Source organism: Haliaeetus albicilla, chromosome W (genome assembly GCF_947461875.1).
Source record: "Haliaeetus albicilla chromosome W, bHalAlb1.1, whole genome shotgun sequence".
NCBI lineage: Eukaryota > Metazoa > Chordata > Aves > Accipitriformes > Accipitridae > Haliaeetus > Haliaeetus albicilla.
Window position 1 is genome coordinate 2927914 of NC_091515.1, and position 20722 is coordinate 2948635.

The 20722-nt window shown below is 42.5% G+C and overlaps 1 protein-coding gene across 2 annotated transcripts; it reads left to right on the forward strand.

The window, feature by feature from the left end:
- The first annotated feature begins 18 nt into the window (after positions 1-18).
- Positions 19-17870, forward strand: CFAP53 (cilia and flagella associated protein 53). 2 transcript variants are annotated; one of them, XM_069775007.1, is made up of 8 exons: positions 19-160; positions 770-999; positions 3038-3211; positions 9887-10190; positions 13651-13869; positions 14965-15181; positions 15689-15791; positions 17294-17870. In XM_069775007.1, the coding sequence occupies exons 1-8, from the start codon at positions 104-106 to the stop codon at positions 17532-17534; spliced, it is 1545 nt and encodes a 514-aa protein (XP_069631108.1). In that variant the 5' UTR covers positions 19-103; the 3' UTR covers positions 17535-17870. The 2 variants fall into 2 exon arrangements, with proteins under 2 accessions (XP_069631108.1, XP_069631109.1); XM_069775008.1 differs by lacking the exon at positions 19-160 and adding an exon at positions 391-530.
- The last annotated feature ends 2852 nt before the right edge of the window (positions 17871-20722 follow it).

The following is a 20722-nucleotide window of genomic DNA, read 5'->3' on the forward strand; positions in this document are numbered from 1 at the left end:
CGCGCTTGCGCCGGGCAAGGACTTCCGCGCGCGTCCCCGGCGTCATAAGGTCACTTCCGCCGCCGCGCGTTGCTACAGCAACGAGCGGCGCGTCGGGGCGGCCATGGAGGCGCGATGGCGGCGGGAGGTGACCGGGCCTGTCCCGCACTCCTTGGCGCTGGTGAGGGACCGAGCCGGCGCGGGAGGAGTCTGCTCCGCTCCCGGGTGGTGCGGGGTCCTTGGGGCGGGCGCCTCAACCCGGTGCCGGTTGGGGTGGGGCCCTCTGAGAGGAACCGGGAGGGGTGGGCTTCCCGGGGGAGCCCGGTGCTGTGCGGGCTGAGGGCCTTGGGAGGATCCGCTGCCCTCTGCTGCGGGTCCCTGCGGGAGCCGGTCCGACTGTACCGGTGCGGGGCGAGGCCGCTCCTTTTGGGGGTGTGGCTGTGTGTGAGGAGGTGCTCGGAGCCCCGGGGAGCTGCGCTGGAGACGGAGGCGGCGGGGCGTTTGTTCCGTGCGTGTAAAGCAGACCGTAAACATCCCCTTGGATCTGCAGGGTGAGATTTAAGCTGTGGCCTGGGCAACGGACAAGCGCTGGCACCTGGAGCCACGTCATGCTCTTGTACTGGGGTTGTGCTCTTCAAGGCAAGGCTTGTTGGGATTTATCCCTAATTACCCTTGAACTCTCATCATATGGTGTTATGTACTTATCTGATCATGAGCTCAACTAAAAAAACTCCCCAAACCCCAGAATAACTGATTATATTTTCACCCAGACACATGCTTTCTCTTGCAGAGAGCCAAGCCTCCTAAAGAACCAACAAGTGAAAACTTTATCTTGGCCCGCAGACAGAAAGAAAAGGAACTCCTTGAAAATGCTAATTTCTTAAAGCTGTACAACCGGTATCGCAACGTCTACGAGTGGCAGCAACGCAACGAACAAAAATGGCTGCACAGCGTTGTGCAGAGAAAGGTGGATGCGACAATGCAGGAGTATCTGGCGAGGACTGATGAGAGACGAGAGAGGTAGCAAACAAGTAGCTAATACCACTATCTGCCCTACTATTTTCAACCTGACAGTATGCTTAGAGGAACGATTACAGGGAAAAACACTCAGCTGAGCCAGCTCTGTATATTACACTGTGTATTGTGGCATGGTATTTGTTATTCATCGTAGCAGAAAGCATAGGTGTGCTTAATTGGCGGTCAAGTAACAATGCAGAGCAAACAGTAGCCTTTGGGCTCTTGTTACTAGTACTAGTACTGAGCCAATCACTAGAGATATGTATTCAAACACAGTAACTAGTACAGTTTTGGTGACATTTAGAGCTTTGCCTGCCAAATGTGAAATAAAAGTAGTATTATAGCACTTGTGTTGCTTGATTTTTAAAGACAACTAAGAGTACGTTGGTAAAAGTGTCAGAAGCTCTAATTGTTGGGTGTGACTGAGGGTTTTGTTGCAACCTCATCAAGTTAATGTTTAGGTCTACAAGTAATACTTTGCAGCACAGGCAGTTGAAAAAATAAATTTTTTTGAGAAGTCTTTCAAAAATAATAAAGGTGAGGCATATTACTGTCTTGTAAAGAACAGAATTGTGCTGTGCTCATCTTAGGAAAAAAAAAAGTCATATGGTTTAATTTCTCAGTTACTCTTTCACGTTAAGTGACTTTGGAGCTTGAAGGTCATCAGTTTGGTATCCTGGTCTGATATGTCTTCATGGGAATTGTACAACAATTGCACAGAATCACTGAGGTTGGAGGGAACCTCCTGAGATAATCTAGTCTGACCCCCTGCTCAAGCAGTCACCTAGAGCAGGTTGCCTAGGACTCTGTCCATTTGGGTTTTGCTTATCTCCGCACATGGAGACTCCACCACCTCTGTGGGTAACCTGTTATGGTATTTGACCACTCCCATAGTAAGGGGGAAAAAAAAAAGGTGTTTTCTTGTGTTCAGGTGGAATTCCACATGTTTTAATTTGTGCCCATTGCCTCTTGTTGTGTCACTGGACACTACTGAGAAGAAGCTGTCTCCCTTTTCTGCATTCTCTCCCTTCAGATATTTATATACATTGATAAGATCCTAAGATCCTGCTGAACCTTCCTTTCTCCAGGACTGAACAGTCCCAGCTCTCTCGGGAGAGAGAGATTGTTAGGAGAGATTCTCCTTTTAGGAGAGATGCTTCAGTCTCTTAATCATCTGAGTTGGCCCTTCACTGGGCTCGCTCCACTAAGCCTGTATTTTCCTTGTGCTGAGGAGCCCAGAACTGGACTCAGCACTCCGGATGAGGTCTCTCCAGTGCTGGAGAGGAAGGATCACCTCTCTTGACATGCTGGCAGTGCTCTTCCTCATGCAGCCCAAAGATGCTGTTGGCCGCCTTTGCCACAAGGGTGCATTGCTGGCTTATGTTCAGCTTGTCTGCCAGGACTCCCAGGTCCCTTTCTGCAGAGCCACTTTCCAGCCAGTCAGCCCCCAGTGTGTACCAATGCATGGGGTTATTCCTCCCCAGGTGCAGGATTTTTTTTTTAACTTCATGGGGTTTGTTCTTATTTAACTGCTTAAGATCCCCATGCCATCTTTGTGAGGAGACTCTGCTCAGTACATGGTGAAGAGAGTGCAATTCAGTTTCCAGAATTAGTCAGGCTTTGGCTTTGCTGCCGTAACTCCCACCGGCAGTGCCAGCATAAGTCTGTGGCACTATTGCTTGTGCAGTAGCAGTGAGAGTGAATTTCCAGAGGCCACTGTGGTATTTGGGCTGGGATTAGTGAGTTACTGGATTCCTTAGCCCCAGGTTTCTTGCTGCTAGGATTAATAGTTTGTAAGATAAGGAGCTTAAACTGTGCCAGGGCAGAACCATTCCTGTTGTGCTGTAAGATCCCGTCCATGGCACAACAGGAGTGAACCTGAGTTAAAATTTCACATTCCCTTGGACATTCCCTTCTTTGGCATTTGCAAGAAGTGTTGAAAGGAGCCCAATACACATTTTGCGCTTGTAACAAATAAACTAGAAGTTTATCATTCAACAGAAGTATTGTTTTAGCTTTTATTTAAATGTTTTCATTACAGGCTTCGTGAGCTCCTGGAGGCAGAGGAAAGTAGGTACTTTGCTGAGATGGACTCACTTGAAGAAACAGTACTGGAGAAACAAGAGAAAATGAGGGAGCGAGCAAAATTACTGAGAGAGAAGAGAGAAAAAGAAAGACAACAACTGGTGGCTGAAAAACGAGAGCAGCAGTTCAGGTATCTTATAAAATAGAATTTAGGCTAAGTAAATATGAAGATGCAATTTAACAAGAAGGTGACAATAATAAACTGAGGAAGGAAAGATGAATGTTATTGAAACGATAAAAAAAAAAAAAGGTGGTTTGGATAGAGACATATGAGCTTTGCCAGAAGTTGAAAGGCCTCAGCTATGTTGCCGGCAGTGCAGCAGCGTATAGTCTTTTTCTCACTGTCGATGAAGGGGTGCAGCCTCTAAAGACCAGGGGTCCAAATTTGCAATGCTGTAATGTTCAGCAAAGTGTGTGAGAAGAAATTTCATTAATAGAGATGAAGGCAACAGGTGCAGAGAACTGTCCTGTCTCCATTGTTTAAGTGGTGAGATACCATGAAAACATTCTTCCAACTTCAGTGCTGAAATCCTCGTCCTATGTGAACATCCTTGCACTTTCACCTGCCAAATCGGCTGTTTTTGTAGTTCCTTGTTCTGGCATATAGTTCTATTTCAGCTTTCTATAATTGGAGTGAAAAGCGTTCATGGAAGGTTAATTTGGCCTAAATCATGCTTATTAAGCTAATGCATCAAAGGTCCTTGAAGAGTTAACATTGTCCAAAAAGACAGTGTTTTTATTTGTTGCATACTTTTCAAGAGTACCAGCTGAAGCTAAGGTTTTAATGCAGCCTGAAGTTCTGTGCCAAATCTTCCTGGACGCTGAGCTCGGCAGTGTCTTTTGAAGTCATTAAGATTTGCAGGTGCTTATCAGGCCCTGAGGCCTTGGCATGAAAACTGACTTGTTCAATTCTTGGAAATCTGGTTTTCTGAGGAAGGGATGAAAATAATATTAATGTAATTTAATTGTAATAATTTGAAGTATCTCTTCCCAGTCTCCCACAGTGCTATGGAAATCCACAACACCTGCTTCTCAGTGTGCAGAAGCTGGGGATAAAAATCAACACTTGCTTTCACTTGTGCATAAACTCTAACTAATTTCACAGATAAATATTTGTTTCCTAAAGGTGGGGTTTATTGGCTGAGACAGGTGTTAAGGCAGTGTATGCACTTCTAAGTTCACATGCGGGCTTTAAAATATGGCCCTTGCAATTTACAATTCCTAGTTTGTTCTCTACCCATCACACAAAGTGGCTGAAATTCCCTTTTAAAATTGTTTAGAGGAGACGCTGCTGGAGTGCCTTTTAGTTTGTACTTGTACCTTGTCTTACATGCCAAGGAGAAGGGATTCAGCTTGTGATTTAGACACCTAAAGGTAGGTGTCTAAGTGTTGGTATCTTTATATTCACTGAGAATCTGAAATCCTGTTCTACTCAGTAGATCTTCATTGAGATCAGGACAGTTAAAGGAACCTAATGTCATCCTAAAGTAGGCATATACTGGTCTGCCAGTTGAACTGCACCCTAGCCTCCACTGACTGCATTGATTAGGTTCCCATTGATTAGAATGGGAATTTAGCTCACATGTAGATTGCTGTTTGGATGCCTAATTTCAGGTGTTTTAATTGCAAAATGAATCCCACCGGTGAATCTCATCATCTGGTGATACCTACTTGGACTTTCATGCTGCAGTTGCCTGTCTTAATGTCTGAGGTCCTCTTTCTTCCCAGGACAACTCTATTGATGTATGGTTCACTCAGTCTCATGGAATCATTCCCATCATCCTTCTACCTTTCCCAGTCTGCTCTTGGATCTAGGCAATATTCATACCACATAGTATCCCATTAAAAAGTGTTGCTGGAGCTTTACTGGTGGTGTTCTGCTGCCTGCAGTTTTTCAGAGGATTTGGAGGCAGTGAAATCCTCTTCCTTCACAGCTGCTGTGAGTGGCAATCTTTGAGTATCTTTGCAAATGAATCTTCATCCTACAGTGCAGAGAGTTCTTCTCTTTGACTGTCCTGATGTAATGGAAATATGTTTCCATAGTCAGTTCCTCTCTCTGTTCTTCTAGCTCTGTCTCTTTCTACTCTTAAATTAAGGTTCCTATAAAAAATCAAAACTTTAATAACACCAGCAACAGTTTACTTTGTCTGTTGATCTCTCCTTTGAAAGACAGATACATTTCTTCATGTATACTCTCAGTAATATTTTAAAGCCTTCTTGTCCTTTTCCAACGAGAAAGGAATTCTCTACTGTGGTGATCAATTCTGATTAGATTAGTAACTTCTAATATCTGAATCTGCATGTATTTGTCATCTTTAAGTAGCCCCAAATCTGTTTTTCCCCGCACCGTTAGCTGTTATTCCTCCTCCTAAACTGTCCTGATCCATGCAGAGATCTGGGAGCAGGCTTTGTTGCTCAGGAGACCAATGCTTATTGAAGATCCACAACCAGGAATCTGTAATTGTGTCACAACCTGTCCTCTAGGGCAGTGGTCTCCAAACCTCTTTGACTGTGCACCCCATCAGTAAAAAAAAATTGTTAGCACTCACCCCCAATATGTTCATTTATTGTTAAATTACATGCTTGTACTACTGTACTAGTATATTATGTATATTATAAAACATATGCAAAAATAGAAATTAAAAGAGGGTGAGGTAAAGATGAAATAAACACTATTTTTATTTTTGATGTTATTTATTAATGGTACAAAACATACTTTCTTCCCACACCCCAATGGATTGTCTTGCACATCCCACCTTGGAGACTGTTGGTCTAGGGCACACCCAGAGGAGCCCCGCAAGGTCATTTCCAGTAGCAGGTGGGATACACACATGATTTTCTCTTTCTCTTTGCCTGTGAATTTACAACTGTTTTGAATGTCTTTCTGAAACCTAATACAGACTACTTTATATTTCTTTTAACTTTGAGCAAGGCGCTCTGCTCTTTTGCAGGTATAGATTCTCAAACCTGAGGTATAGGAGCACCTATAGTGAGTGTACAGCACTCTGGTACATTATTGCAGAATACTAAAAGGCAGCTCTTTTTATCTGCCATGTGGGCTGGGTTTGGAGCTATAGCCTGAGGGTGTAGATTTAACAGCTTCTCAGTAGTGGTGTTAGCCAGGAAGAGTCCTTTGTCGCAAGGTGATAGAGGGGACAGTGCTTGGACCACCAGAGTCCTGCTGGATTTAATTTTCATGAAGGGCTACCGCTTGTATGAAGAGATATTCAGCCAGTTTTAGCCCGTGGGTATGTTCATCACTGGTATCTTTAAAGAAAATTGCAATGTCTTAGAATTTGCATAAAACACATTGCATCCTTTCTTGTGATAACATCAGAAGCATCCATAGAGAGAATGTTGCTATCACAGCAACTTTGTACTGCAGCCATAAAATGAGTAAATAACTGGGGGGGAATACATGTAGTTTCTGTCTTTGGGAAGTGGCTACATACAGGCACAATTTTAATGTTAAGAGGCTTAGGATAGCAAAGTGAGGAAGAAAAACAGCCATCTGGGGGAGCAGATGTTTATAGGTTGCTGTAAAAGCTGCTTTGAAGGAATTATTTTGATGAAATCAAGCAATTACAGGGTTATTTTCTATTAAAATTCTAACCATGCTGAACTTTTATTTAACTTCTCTTCCCCTCTGAGAATTCAATTAAATTCAGATTAGTTTATAATCATGAAAAAGAATAACTAATTCTTTATTCCCTCACTGCTGAGAGAACTTTGAACCCATTGTGTTAAGGTAATACAGTTATTTCTAATGGTGTAAGATTTCAAATCTTAATAGTGGCATATTTCCCTCAGAACGTTTGAGAAATATATTTTTCATGAATACTAATTAGTACTGTAGTCTTTAATCACCACTAACTCCTATCTGGGAGTTGGAAGATAGATCCCAGTGTTAAAATGTAAGAAAACCAGCAATGATGTAGTATGTTTGTTGACCTGTTTGAAGGCAGGGGCACCTTGGAGTGCGCTGTGGCTCACGGCATGCACATCGCTGGGCTGCTCTCTGCTGTCATTGTTGGGACAACCAGTGAATGAGTGGTCGGAAGGTTCTCATCTCATACAAGGAAGTAAAACAGCCCTCCCTTTTCACTAGCCTGCACTGGCATCTGCTCCTTGGTTCCTGTATTTCCTCACCTTTCTCTTATGGAGACCTGAGCTGAGGATGGTTCCTCATTCCAGGGACAATTTCTCCTTTAGAGGATACAAGCCTAGCTCTCAGGGAAGAACCCAACATTTGGTTAGAGGATGTGGCGCGTCCTAGGATTGGGGGAGAAAAGTGCTAAGTGTGGCAGTCTTTATCTCAGAGAGGCTTGGTGTTGATGAAAGGGGACTTGGCAGATTACTGTTGTTTCTTCTCAGTCAGGAACAGTTAAGAGGTTAGAAATACCTTCTGAATATCAAATAAAATGAGAATTTTTGTTTTCATGGTGCTGCTTTCCCTTTTATCGTTTGTGTGTAGTGCTTAGCACCTTTCATCACTGCCTCCATGGCATTAGGTGCTTTACAAGGAGAGGATGAAGAGACAGATGCCTTTGGCCCCGGAAGCTTACAGATGAAGTGTGAGGCAGCAAGCAGTGAATGCCAACAGGAAGAAAATGTGGTGAGACCTCCACTTCTGCATGAAATTACAGGTCAAGCATTGTGTTCTTTGGCTGTATCTCACTCCTGCAGCACCAAGGGAGAGTGAGGTGTAGCAATCCTTGCCCTCCACAGTCACAGCTCTGATTTTGCACCGCTCCACCGTATGTTTGACTGGTTGGATGGCTTTCACTGTGGCACTGAGAACAGGGTCAGGCTGGCTTTTGGCACAGTCGCTTTTTCTGTCTGTCAGCAGCTTGTTCAGCTGGTTCTGAACAAGAGGAGGGCTGTTTGGGTAAATGCTCTTTGCGGTTTATAAACCCTAAGTAATTTTTATTAGGCTGGCTTAGCATGGAGTTTTATTGGTAAAGCTTTGGAAGATCTGTAAGCCAACACATAATTATTATGCGCTGGTAGGTGCCTCAGCCACATATTAATGATACCAGGAGCTGTGCTCATTCTGTGCTTGTTAGCAGGAGGTGAGTGGGAGGTGATGACGGAGCAGTGTCAAGTAAAGAAGCCATTATTCTAGAGCATAATCTTGCTAGTTTTAGGGCAGAAATGAGTTATAGAGCACCAGTCACATCCCGTGTTGCAAAACTCTTTCCCTGTTTGCCTCACTGTCAGTGGATGTAGCAGTTGGCCTTGGGGAGAGGTCAAATTTGCATCGTTTGTATAGCCTCCGTGGAGGTGGGAACCCATGGCCCCAGACAGACAATAACACTCCTATTAATTCTATACCCGAAACCCAGGTCAGGGAATATGGATGTGGGTTTAGATGGAGACAGCAGCTATATTTAACTTGGGAATCATTTAGAAAAGTGAAGACTTTGCAGAGACAGATCCTTAGCAGAGGCACAGATTATGAAAAAGCTAACCACCAAATATCTATCTTTAGTGCTGGCAAACTTAATTTTGCTTTTAAGTAAAAAAAAAATAATAAATAAATACATCTTAGGCAATGGAATTCATTCAGATTTTGTTTCATTGCTGTAGTTATGAAAATTAAGTAACTCTCCTGATGTCAAGAATGATAGTACTATGAGATAGTTGCTTGATGACTATTTAATATTTTTGCTACACAGGATTGTCAGCTCATACAGGATTGTATAAAGTAATAGTATTTCATATTGTACAGGTAACTACTGCTGTCATGCAGTGGTTCAAGATTGAGTCAATCATATCTTACGATGTCTGCTATGAATTCCTAAATAGCACTGCAATAATCTGTAGAAGATGGTTTCATTCAGCATGAAATTGTGAGAGATCTTTTTACTTCACAGCATTCATGTGTGTCTATCACACATCCTTAGAGCTTATGTAGATCCTTAACACTTGTAGATCTTCACCATTGTCTGCTAGTTTCACATTTTGATTTTATGAAAATCTATAACCTGGTTATAGAACAGAATTAAAATGCTTGTATATTGTTCAAATTAAATATTGTTTGGTAGCATATGTTGATCTCAATAGTGCTTTGCAAAAATAAAAGCAGAATCTGCAAGTAGTTGAGTCTTCATCAACTGAAGATAAATACCTGTTTATATGCAACTCAGTTGCAGTGAGTAAATGAAAATTGAAAGCTGAGTTACTTGTTTGACTTTATAGCTTCTCCAGACTTTTATTGCAACTTTTCTGAATTATCCCACAAAACTTCATTAAAAAAATGAATAGATTTCTAGTGGTTCCTGTTCAACTGTGTAACCTCACAAAGTATTTTCTGAATATGAATGAGCTTTCAAGTGACTAATAAACCTGTTCTAAGTCCTCATTTGAATTAAGAGCAACCCACACGTTTGAACAAGCGTAGTGTGCATGTGCTTTATATGTTAAAAAAGAGTGTGTATATATATATATAGAAACCCCACACAATGCATGTTCCAACTACATATATACATTTTATATAAAATACACATTGGATAAATAACATATATATATTGTGCATGTGTATAGAGATTATTTTTTTTTTTACAAATGCAAATATAGGACCTGCTCTTCAACTCATTAATGTCAAAATCTCTATCAAATCAGGCTTTCTATGATTCCATAGGCCTCACAAGGAGTCAGTGTCAGACCAGGTGTAGAATTCCACGTCCTGAGCTGTGGTCCTTTGAGTAGTTATCAGCTGGGAGCCTCCATCCATCACACATCTCTAGACTTGCTTGTTATTTTGAGACTTTTTTTTTTTTTAAACTTTTATGTTGCCTTTCAGAGAACAATGTGAGGAGCTTCGTGTACAGTGGATGAAGAAGCATCAGAAGGAATTGTGTGAAGATCGGCTGGCCCAGCTAGCTTTGAAGGAGGGATTGAAAAAGCAACAGAAAGAGGAGGAGCAGATGTTTGCAGAGCTTTGGGAAGAGGATAGGTTGGCTAAGGAAAAGCGAGAGGCAGTAGAGATGCAGAAATCAGCAGAACAGAATCGGGAAATCCTGAATGTGCTCAGTGCCCAGGTCGCGGTGCTCAGTGCTCACAAAGAGGAGGCAAAGCGGCTGAAGGAAGAAGAGGCTCAATTTCTGGTAACTTCCATATCATTCTCATTCAGGGTTCTGTATAAGGCCCTCCTAATGATAGGCTTACTAGACATTTAGATTAATCCATACCTTATTTATATCTTCACTGATTCCGTTAGTATCTGAGACTGTCCTATTATGCTAAGCCTCTTTTCCAGAGCTGTGGCAAATGCTTTCCTGTTTACAGAGGGAAATACATCTTTTGAAACAGCATTGTAAAGGATTTTGGCATTCAAAGCCTCTCGGAGCCTTTGTGGGAAATGGAAATATTTTTAAGCTTTTGCCAGACATCTTTGCAATTTTCTGATTTCCAGTTTCCTGTGGGATAGCTAGAGAGTCTTGTGTCCCAGCTGTAATCTGTAACACCAGATCTCAGACCATGATACATATGTTTAATCATCATGGTAAGTGCACTGGGACGAAGCAGCAAGAGTGTGCTGCTCCCAGAAGGGAAGGTGAGCCAGGAGCCGAGGGTGACAGCAGGGCAGGCAAGTACGCTGTCCTCCCTGACAAGAGTTCCACAGTACCCGAAGGAACGGAGCAGAGCAGGTCTGCTGATGTTAATGAGGTCATCTAACAGTCCAAACTGCTCAGCAGGTCTGTTGTGGTGAAGTCCAAGGTGAAGCCAGGAAGTCAAGTCAGCAGGTCTGGATCAGGATCGACCTCAGGCACAGGCGTACCTGTAGCGTAGCTCACGTAGGCACCAGGGGTGAGAGACTGAGCCGAACTGCAGCTCCCAAGCAACTCCTCTCAGCCCCTTCTTGCACCGCTCTTTCCCAGCTCTGATTCAAGGCTCACGTCAGGGCTGGCTGTGAGCACAGGCAGCCAAGCCCCTGCAGAGAGGTGGCAGAGCCTGCTGGTGCACTCAGGACCCTGATATGTACGTGAGGAGATAGATTTATACGGAAAATCCCAGCTGCTTATGCCCCAGCTGACTGAATTAATCTACATCCATTTTTTAATTTTTTTTTTTTTTAACAAATTAGCAAGCAATGCCTAAGCTCTCTCACCTATTAGTGCTGTTGGGTGTCACATTGTGAGAAGCATTTGGCTACCTTGGCTCAACTGTTTGGCCACTACCCTCTTTTTTCCTCATCTCTCCCAAGGGTAGACTTGCTGTAGTTGTGCTGGCTTTAGTGGGGCTTGGTAGTTCACAGTATTCTGTGTTGACTTTGTTGTGTTACAGGAGACTGCTTAGTTCAGACTCAGTCTTCATTTTGCAGCTATTTACATGTAACAATTGAATGATCCCTCAGGGTACTCTGTTAGGCAGTGGAAGCTGATGTTGGCAAGATATATACTCCACTACTTTTTAAAAATAGTGACAATAATGAATCTAAAGCTCTGAAAATCCTGGCTGTAAAACAGTGGAGTCCTTATTCCTAGCTAGACTGTAATGTTTCACTTATTTAAGGACATGCGGAATAAAATTATTTTCTTGTAAGAACTTTTAAGGCACTGCCAAACCTCCCAGGCAGAGAACACTTCTACTTAACTGGCCTTTTTGGAAAAATGATATTAGAATAGAAGACTTTGTAGCTTCCCCTGAAGACAGCTGCCTTGGGCTCTGTCAAGGAGATAAATTTCTGGTAAAGTGGTTTAGTCTCTGGAAGAAAGCTTTCTTCAAAGCTTTCTTCAAAGGGTCCATAAAGGAGGGTTTCTTTATTGAAAATGGGATGTAATCCTTTTTTAGCAAAGAGGGCTGTGACAGATGGCGTCATTACAAGTTTTTCAGTACAGAGTTGGTAGCCTCTAATGATCAGGGGTTTCATCTGGGTGAAGGACGTGCTATGGACAGCTAAGTGTCTCTGTGTATAATGGTTTCTTCTGGTTGTTGCAATGGAAATAGATTATTTAGGGAAGCAAAACTTGCACCTTTGCCATGATAGACCATACGTGTGCATCAAGATAGCTCGGGCTGGATGACAAAACAGACACAGCAATTTTTGCATTAGCTACATTACCCAATTAGCTGCCTTCCTCCCTCTCTTGTCTTTTCTCTCCGTTAAAGAATTGTAATTTCTTGAGAAAGTGACTGAAATCATGTTATTCTGGCTGTAGCATCACAAGCGCTAGACTAGTTTCTGCCATAGCACTTTGGTCCTGGCTTGCAGATGGATGGTTGGTAACAATTTCTGTGTACATTTGCAATGTTGTGTTATCCCATCGTATAAACTTTCACAGAGTAAGCACCATGGATCCCATCCTTGGCTACTCTCATACAACTTAACTGACGTCAGAATTCAGCCTAAGGCACGTGCCAACTTGCCCAGTAGACTGCTATTTCTGCTTTCTTTCCATCTTCGCTGCCCAAAGGTTTTTCTGATTACTTATTCTGTGGTTCAAATAATATGTACTGAGTTTCAAAGCTGTTTTACCAGCTTCTGAAAGTGAATTTGACCATTGGGGCAGATAGCAAAGTCAGTTTTGGCTTTGAAACACTGAAAGACTCAGTGGGTGCTTTATGTCCAGCATAACAAGTTACATTCCTTAGGAAGTGCAGCTTGTACTTCCGTATAGGGAAGATTAAACATGTTGTTTATGGCAAACCTGCTGATGCATGTTAGAATATTTATTGACATTACAAAAGAGGCATTTAATTTAAAAACATGTTAACAAAAACCTGTACCTTCAAGACAGCTGAGGCATTGTTTCTAAGACCTGTACATAAGCTGATGATGGCCACATACTGTTTTATGACTATGACTGCTTGTAAACTTATTCAAATGCAGGATGTTCAGGAATTATGCTAAGTTACTTTATTGATGCTGCTTTGGGATTTTTTTTTTCTTTTGGCTAAATAATCTTGAATGTACATATACCTGTTTGGTCTTGAATATATGTTTGCTATTTTTCTTTGTTTCTTTCTTAAGAACTCAACTTTACTGTCCATTTTCCTGTTCTTTCCAATATAAAGGGGAATGGTTTGAAGCCATGAGAAGTCAGTAACTGCCCATCAGATGCAATTACTGCCCAAGGATACAATTACTTACTTTGTGCAACCTTATGTCCGCTAGAGATGCGGTGCTCCGAATGTCAGCAGAGACACAGGACAGATAATATATGCAGAAACAGGTGGAACACATGGCTGTGTTTGTGGTTAGTGGTTACGGGCTCTGTGTGAAGATTTGGATATAGATCACATGTGCTGCAATGGTATTGACTTCTCTAAAGAGATGACTCTGTCTCTCCACTTGAAATACTTGGAGAACATCAGGCATTTCAGTGTTTTGGTATTGAAGTGCATGTGATAATTAAAGAGAAAAATCCTGAATTCCAATGAACAATATGCTAAAATGTTCATGCTTTAACAGGTCTAATGGATGGCACTAATTCTCCAATGTCAGCAAGAAAGGCTTTAAATATTTATCTTTGCTCTTCAATGTTTCAATTAAACTAATTCTAGCCATCACTTAGTCTGAAGTTATGCAATGATTTTACAAGCTGGCGATTTTTGCCATTGTAGGAAGAACAGCAGCAACTGCTTAAGCTAGAAGATGAACAAATTCAGATGGAGAAACTACAGAAACAGAAGGAATACAGGGATATGTTGCTCAGTGCAGCACAGGACAAGAAGAATCGTCTTAATGAAGAAAAACAAGGTGAACTTGCCCTAGAGATGAAGATCTTAGAAAAATCTGTTCAGGAACCCCAGGAGGACACCGAGGAGAAAACAAAAAGAAAAGTAAGGACTAGAGGTGTTCATTGTGAAGTTGTGGGGCAATACCTCATCTAGACTAATTTTGTGGCCCTTAGTGAACCGCACAGTATAAATGAGATCAGACACAAGCCCTTTTCTCTGAACAAGTTGATTCTTTTGTTGCATAGCCTGTTGCCTCTCCTCCTGCCAGCGCTCTACTGCTCTGAAGAAGCCCATTAGCTGTTAAAACCACAGCAAGTAGTTTAAAGTGTGCTTTGTAATGAGCAGGGCTACCAGGCTAGAAAAAAGAAGGGGGCTCTCAGGAAATCCTGGAATCTTGTCCCTCCGTGCTGATTTCATTGTGTATAAATCACCTGAGCTTTTTCATCCTTATACTGCATGGATGTAATGGAGGTTAGAAAAATATTTTTTGTTTTGTGGACCTGTTTTATTAAATATTTGTAACTGCAGAAGAAAGTAAATATTTAACTTATTCTAATTTATTAATATTAAGAAACAGTTTTAAATCTTTAATAGCTGGATATATAGATGCAAAACCTCATGTTAAATATCTTGGAGGTGCCATGAAATGATGGATCTGTCTGTCACTTCCTAAATTTAAAACAAGTAGATTGTCCAACTTCAGGATAAAAACGGGTCTCAAGGTAACTTTAAGACAGAGCAGGGAGCTGCATTCATTACTCTGCTCAAGATATTTAGAAGCTCGTGTATGTTAGGTAAGTTGTATAAACTCACTGTTAGACCTTGGCACAAAATTAGAGGAGGTGATACTTATTATTATTTATTATTACATTTATTGGATCCCAAGGCTTCTAATGCAGGTGATGGTGAAGTAGCCTGGTCAGCTGTGGAAAGTTTGTAAAATGTCTGTGTTGTAGACAGCTGAGCTGCCATGGGGGAAGGGATCACTCTGTATTTGTTCTGCTCTTATGCTGTTGTCCAGGTACCATCCACTGACCAGGAAGAAGAGTCTGCACAGCTCTTTCCCATGGCAGGGTTTGGAATGGAGCTCTAGGCTCCCAGTTCCCGTGCTGGCTGCAAACCAGCACTTCTCTTTGTGATTTGAGAGGCTTTTTTGAACTCATTTACTCAGATCTGCAAATGTCTGTGTGTTTGCAGAAAGAGCTGTTCAAGGAGCAGCAGACTTACTTGGCACACCTGGCACAACAGCTGGAGGAGGAGAAACAGCGAGAAAAAGAAGTGGACAAGCTCCTTGATGAAGAGATGGCGAAGGTTTGGGCCAAGAAGGCTGAGCAAATGCGATTGGAAAAGGAGGCCAGACAGCAGCTACTGAAAGATGTCCTGAATACAAGACAACTGCAGATTGAGGAGAAGTGTAAGTAGTAACAGCTCGCTGTCTGTGCACCAGACCTACCGCATGAATGCCAAGTCTTGGCAAAGGCAGAGGGAGTACAACACACTGCTTTTGGGAAGACCATCTGGCCCAGCCTGCACAGGCTGTATGGTTGAGTGGACAACAATGCTACTGTCTCTGAATCTGCTTCTGAAACTTTACTCCTAGAGGCATTCCTTACACTAATTTCCCATTGCTATCACCAGAGCAAAGCCTAGTAAAGTAAGGATTGTATGAGAAAGCAATCATTATTATTAATTATGTTGTTATTAGGATGAAGCTCTGAATGTGAAATCTGTTCTGAGTGGATGAAAAAAAATAAGCTGAGAATACACTTGCCATTGTTTGTGTGCCTCTTCAGAAGCAACAAAATTCAGGCTTGCTATCTAGGCTACTTGGCTTGAATACAGTCTCACTGTCCCTTCAAGATTAGCAGTGCTGTTATCTTCTAAAAGTTGGGGGATTTTGTTTTGGGTTGTTTTTTTTTAGTGCAGAGAAGTGCAAAGGAGCAGGAAGAACTTGCTCAAGAGAGGAAGTTATTAGCTGAAGCAATCTCAGAACTCGAGCATATAGAAGAAGAAAAATATGCAAGGTATTTTTATTTTATGCCATCCGTTCATTTCATTGCAGATCAATCTTTTAAACTTGTGAGTAGGCTAATTCTCATTTTCAGATAACTCTAAGAGCACTGGGTGGGCTTTCTTCTGTTCAGAGAGGCTCTGCTCCGAACTGCTCAATAGCAGCCCTGTTATATTGCAATTGGTATTAAATCACTAATTCTGATCTCATCATACAAATAATGGTGTTTCATTACATATCCTTGTTTTGGTCTTTTTGGACCATCATGTGACTTACATCCATCATGTTTATTAAATACACCCCCTCATACTCTGAGGTGCTATTAGGAGTGGCAGAGGTTTGGGGAGGAGGGATAATGAAAGGTTAGTTCGTTACTTACCTAGGAGAACTAGTGTGTTCAGGCTCATTGCTAAACTCCACCCACACGCATTCCTTAAACAATCATATAGTCAGCCACCAAAATACCAGACCACTGCACATAACCCAGCTGCACGGGGTTCTCCTTACCTTATGGTTCCTCAGGGTGAGAATATAGTTATACGCAGTAGCTGAAATGTTCCTCTGGGTGTCATGCAAAGCCTAGAGCAAAGGGCCTTATTTCACTCGCTCGATTTCCCTTTTGTACTCCTGCCCTTTCTCCACACTTGTCTGTGGAGGTAACTGAGTAGCTCCTTCCACAGCCACTATCTCTTGTGTTCTCTGATGGCTTTAGTAGTAACAATCTCCTGGCTATGGTAGAAATCTCACCCTCCTGAAGGAAATGCGCTGGGCTTCATTTTGGATATGCTTCGCTTAGCAAAGAAGGCATTCAGTGCTGTCAGTAAGTGTTTGTGGTTCAACTGTGTTGCATTTAGCGCACAAGTCTTGACTAGACTGTTGGTGTTTTAAGTGTCTGTGTGACTCCTGCTCCAGAAGTGCCTGAACACGTAGGTAGACTTCCACTGCTGCTCCAAAGGCTAATGAAAGGAATGTATGAGTCTCAAGGTAGAATGGAAGAATGATTTCTTCTGACAGCCATTTCCTAGAATATCAGTACAAGGCTGCAGCAGGAGCCTGCACTCTGCCTTCCCCGTTGGCAGTAACTGTTATCTTCAGAATGAGGGAGTGGAGATGGGGTGTAAGGCTGCTGCGGCGATGAGCCTGAGGTAGGAAGGGACTGAGACCTGACACACTCATTCTCTGTCCTCTCACCGCCACTGTGAGGGACAGGGAAGGCATGCTGATTACAAGGAGTTGTTCTTGCTCCCTTTTTTTTTTTTTTTTTTTTTGTTAAGCACTGATTTTTGCCGTCTGCTTTATAAGATATAACAGAATGCAATTAATTCTCCAAAGAAAGTAAGGTTAACATGTAGCATTTGGTTAATAGTGGTAGTTATTCTTAACACCTAAAAGGAGTTTTTAATGATTCTTTAGTCTAAGGTTGAATGCTAAGGGATTAAATAATAATAATAAAAAAAAAGTTTTTTATTTTTTTACCCACACATCATAAATAAGCTATTCATATGTCATTTCCAGAAAACTAAAGGAAGCAAAAGAATACCAAGAGCAACTCGGGGCTCAGATTGCCTATCGACAACAGGCGCGTGATGCTGAGGAAGAAGAGAAGCAGCGAGAATATGAATCGGGTCTAGCAGCAGAGAGAGCTTACCAAGAAAGGGTACAGGACATTCTATCAAGGCCTTTTGAGAAACTAGCAAAGACCCACCCTTTGAGAAGGAAACTAATGTCTAACTCTCAAGAAGATCACTTACTATGATATTTTTAACTTACTCAGTTGCCTTTAAAAACATTTTCTAAGGGTGTTTATAACTGACTTGAGTTAGCAGGCCCCTCTCCACTGTGATGCTCAAAATATTTAACTGGAAAATACAAGAAACATAGTATTTTAAAGGTTATTTTTACCTATGGATTTTTTGACAAAATGATCCAAATCAAAGTGACATTTTAATACAAGAATAGTGTATGTTCTCTGCAGTATAATGATGTATTATTATGACACGAATGACTTGTAGGCATTCTTTAAAATCCACATAGAGAAAATTTGTAGAAGAGTTTCAGCAAACTTCTATTAAAATGCCTTTCAAACTGTGAATATTTGCAAAATCTTTTATTGTATTTAGACAAAAAGTACTTGGTGACTCATCTTCATTTTCTTCGTTAAATATAAAACTGAATCTATCTTACTATGGGATGGACAGTAAAAAGCTGATATGGCTTTGCATACATTCTGATAGCTGTTGAATGATCTGTGGAATATCGGAGTCCCAAAGTTAGTCTGCAAGACCTCTGCTCGGACAGATTTAATTGTGCAGGACTGAAGTCATCCTTTTCTTGCAAAAAGGGTTATTATTTATCATTTTGATGGCAACTCTGCCTCTTTGGACTGCCTTGGCTTGCCACCAATGCCATAGTCTGAACACACAGAGTGGGGGGTGGAGCACCAACAATATTTTTAAGACAGAGCAATAAAAAAAAATGGCCAGATGTCAACAGGAAGGTCTCGCGGGGGTGTTGGCAGTGGGCAAAGGGACACCTTGCTGCTCTCTCAGCGCCCCCCCCCCCGTTAATGGCCAGATTGCTCTTTATGCAGGAGGAGCAGTGGGTGACAGAAGGAGGACAGGTGGGAGCAATCCAGATTGTCCCCATGGCATTGCCCTCGACCAGCTCACTGGTATAGATTTCATTAGTTTTTCCTGCATCCTTTTCAGAGGAGGGAAGTGAAGAATCCATTCACAACCTCATATCCTTTCTTGCCCATACACTTTGTGGCATTTGGAAATGTTTTATCTTCTTTCTCACATTTTTCTACTTGAGTCTTTGCTGCTGCTTATCTGCAGGTGTTTCTCTCTCCTCCTTCAGCTTTTCAGCTTCTACCATCTTTCCTCCAGCCCCTGCTTTTCCATCCTTTTCTCCATCTTCCACCCCTCACTAAGCACTTCCTCTACGTTCTTTCTCTTCCCTACCTATGCTTTTCAGTGTTTGGCTCCCTCTTGGCAAATACCAGGATTCTTGTGTTTTTGTTGTGTGGGAGCATGAATGGTTGCACAGAGAAGCTGATAAATGGCTGGGATCAGAGCCCAGGAGCCCCAGCTCCCAGGCCTCTTGGAATGAATCAGGAATAAACTGCCCACACAGTCGCCTCATCTTGGTTTGAAGCAGATACCGAGCTGACAAATGCTTTTTGTCTGTGGAGAAAGCTGTACAGCTGTTTGCGAAAGGTCAGGTAGAGATGTATTAATCTGAAACAGTACCAGTGATCTTAGCAGAGCAACCCAGCTAAATTATGGCTGTAAATGGTGGAAGAACCTGACCGTAAGATGTTGCCCTGCTGAGGGTTTTATCCTTGCTTACAGACAAAACTGCTCCGAGTGCAGCTTCCTGAGACAGCGGATGGGACAAGTTCACACCATCCAGACAGGTGACTAGACAGAGCGGTGCAGAGCCTCTTCACGTCTTGTTCCTTGAATCACTTTTGCCCAAACAGGGTCTGTCTCCGACAGACACTGAGGAAGAAAACGTTCATAACTGTGGAAACGTTGCAAACCAAGAGAGGTGGGTGGTTAGTCGTGACGTCTGGCCCTTACAGAGTGCTTTTCAGCAGCCATCTCCAAAGCCACGCAGAGGACTTCAGAGCCGCTCCTCCTGTTTTGCGGGTGGGAAAGGCCATCCCAGATAATGGAAACAGCTTCATCACTCCAGAGAGCTCAGGTAGGCATAGGTCTGTGCTCTCACCGCTGGGTCAAACTGGCAGAATGATTAAGAGATTAATTTCCTGGTCTGCCACAGACTCCTGGTGTGGCCCTGCACAAGCAATGTAGATTTTTCTTTACTGCTGTGACCCCTCTTTGAAAAATGAACATAATAGCACATTCAGAATTCCAGGATTAATTAAAGTGTGTTATTAAAGGCTGTGACACTGTCGTTGGGTACACCCAGTATGAGAGACAAAAAATACCACATTGGTGAGCCATCCAGAACAATAATAAATCTTTTTTTAATAAAATAATAACTAGAAAGAGGTGGTCAGAGCTATCAAGGATTTATAAAGTGTCTGAGCTCCTGCTCCTGGAGGCAAAATTTCTCTGCAGTGAACGTGAAGTCTGCGCAAAAATAAAAGATCAGACTGGAAGAGGTTTGCCTTCAGCAAAAATGAATTCCCATGGCATAATGGGCAACCAAACTCTTCCGAGAGAAAACTTGTTGTCAATGAACATGTTGCTGGGGCTGCCCCCTTTGCTGTTGAGTGCTTTGTAGATGTCAGGTGGGTCTAGAAGAATGGATAAGGCTCACATCAGGCTGCTGAGCGGCTGGGTGGGTCAGCAGACTCCTTTAGGAGCACCCTTTCCCTGCCCCTAACAGTCAGATGAGCGACACAGTAAGAATGATTTTCTGTTTCAGGACTGAAAAGCTTCCTTAATCCTACTGATTTCCATCTTCTTGGATGTCTTCGCAGTAAACTGGGCAAATAGGACACCGAGTAGCACATGCTTCAAAGTGTGGTCATGCCTTTGCCTCCCTCCAACCAACGCTCATGTTAGATTTGTGACATACAGCACCCGCAAGCAATAACCAGCAAAACAGATCTGAAATTGTGGCTTACAAGTCCCGAGAACCTCAGGAGCGTGAGCTACTACTCATGTGCGTGGTATTTCCCCCCAGGTGAGCAATCCTGGAGCCAAACAATCTATTAAAGCGAGAGTGCAGGGACACCGCTGATAAGTGAAGCAGCCTGGTCCATGGCTGGGTGACTTCTCCCTGCACCAGGGCTGTGAGCAACCCAGAGACGAAACCACTGCATTTAAAAACCAGGCAGTTACAGCCTCTTCATTTATACAGGTACTAGAGCTTTGCAAAATATTCTTTCCTGTATTTTTTTATTACATTTTTCACATTGACAGAGGAAGAGCAGAGGTGTGGAGCGTGTCGCTGACTTGCCTGTGGCAG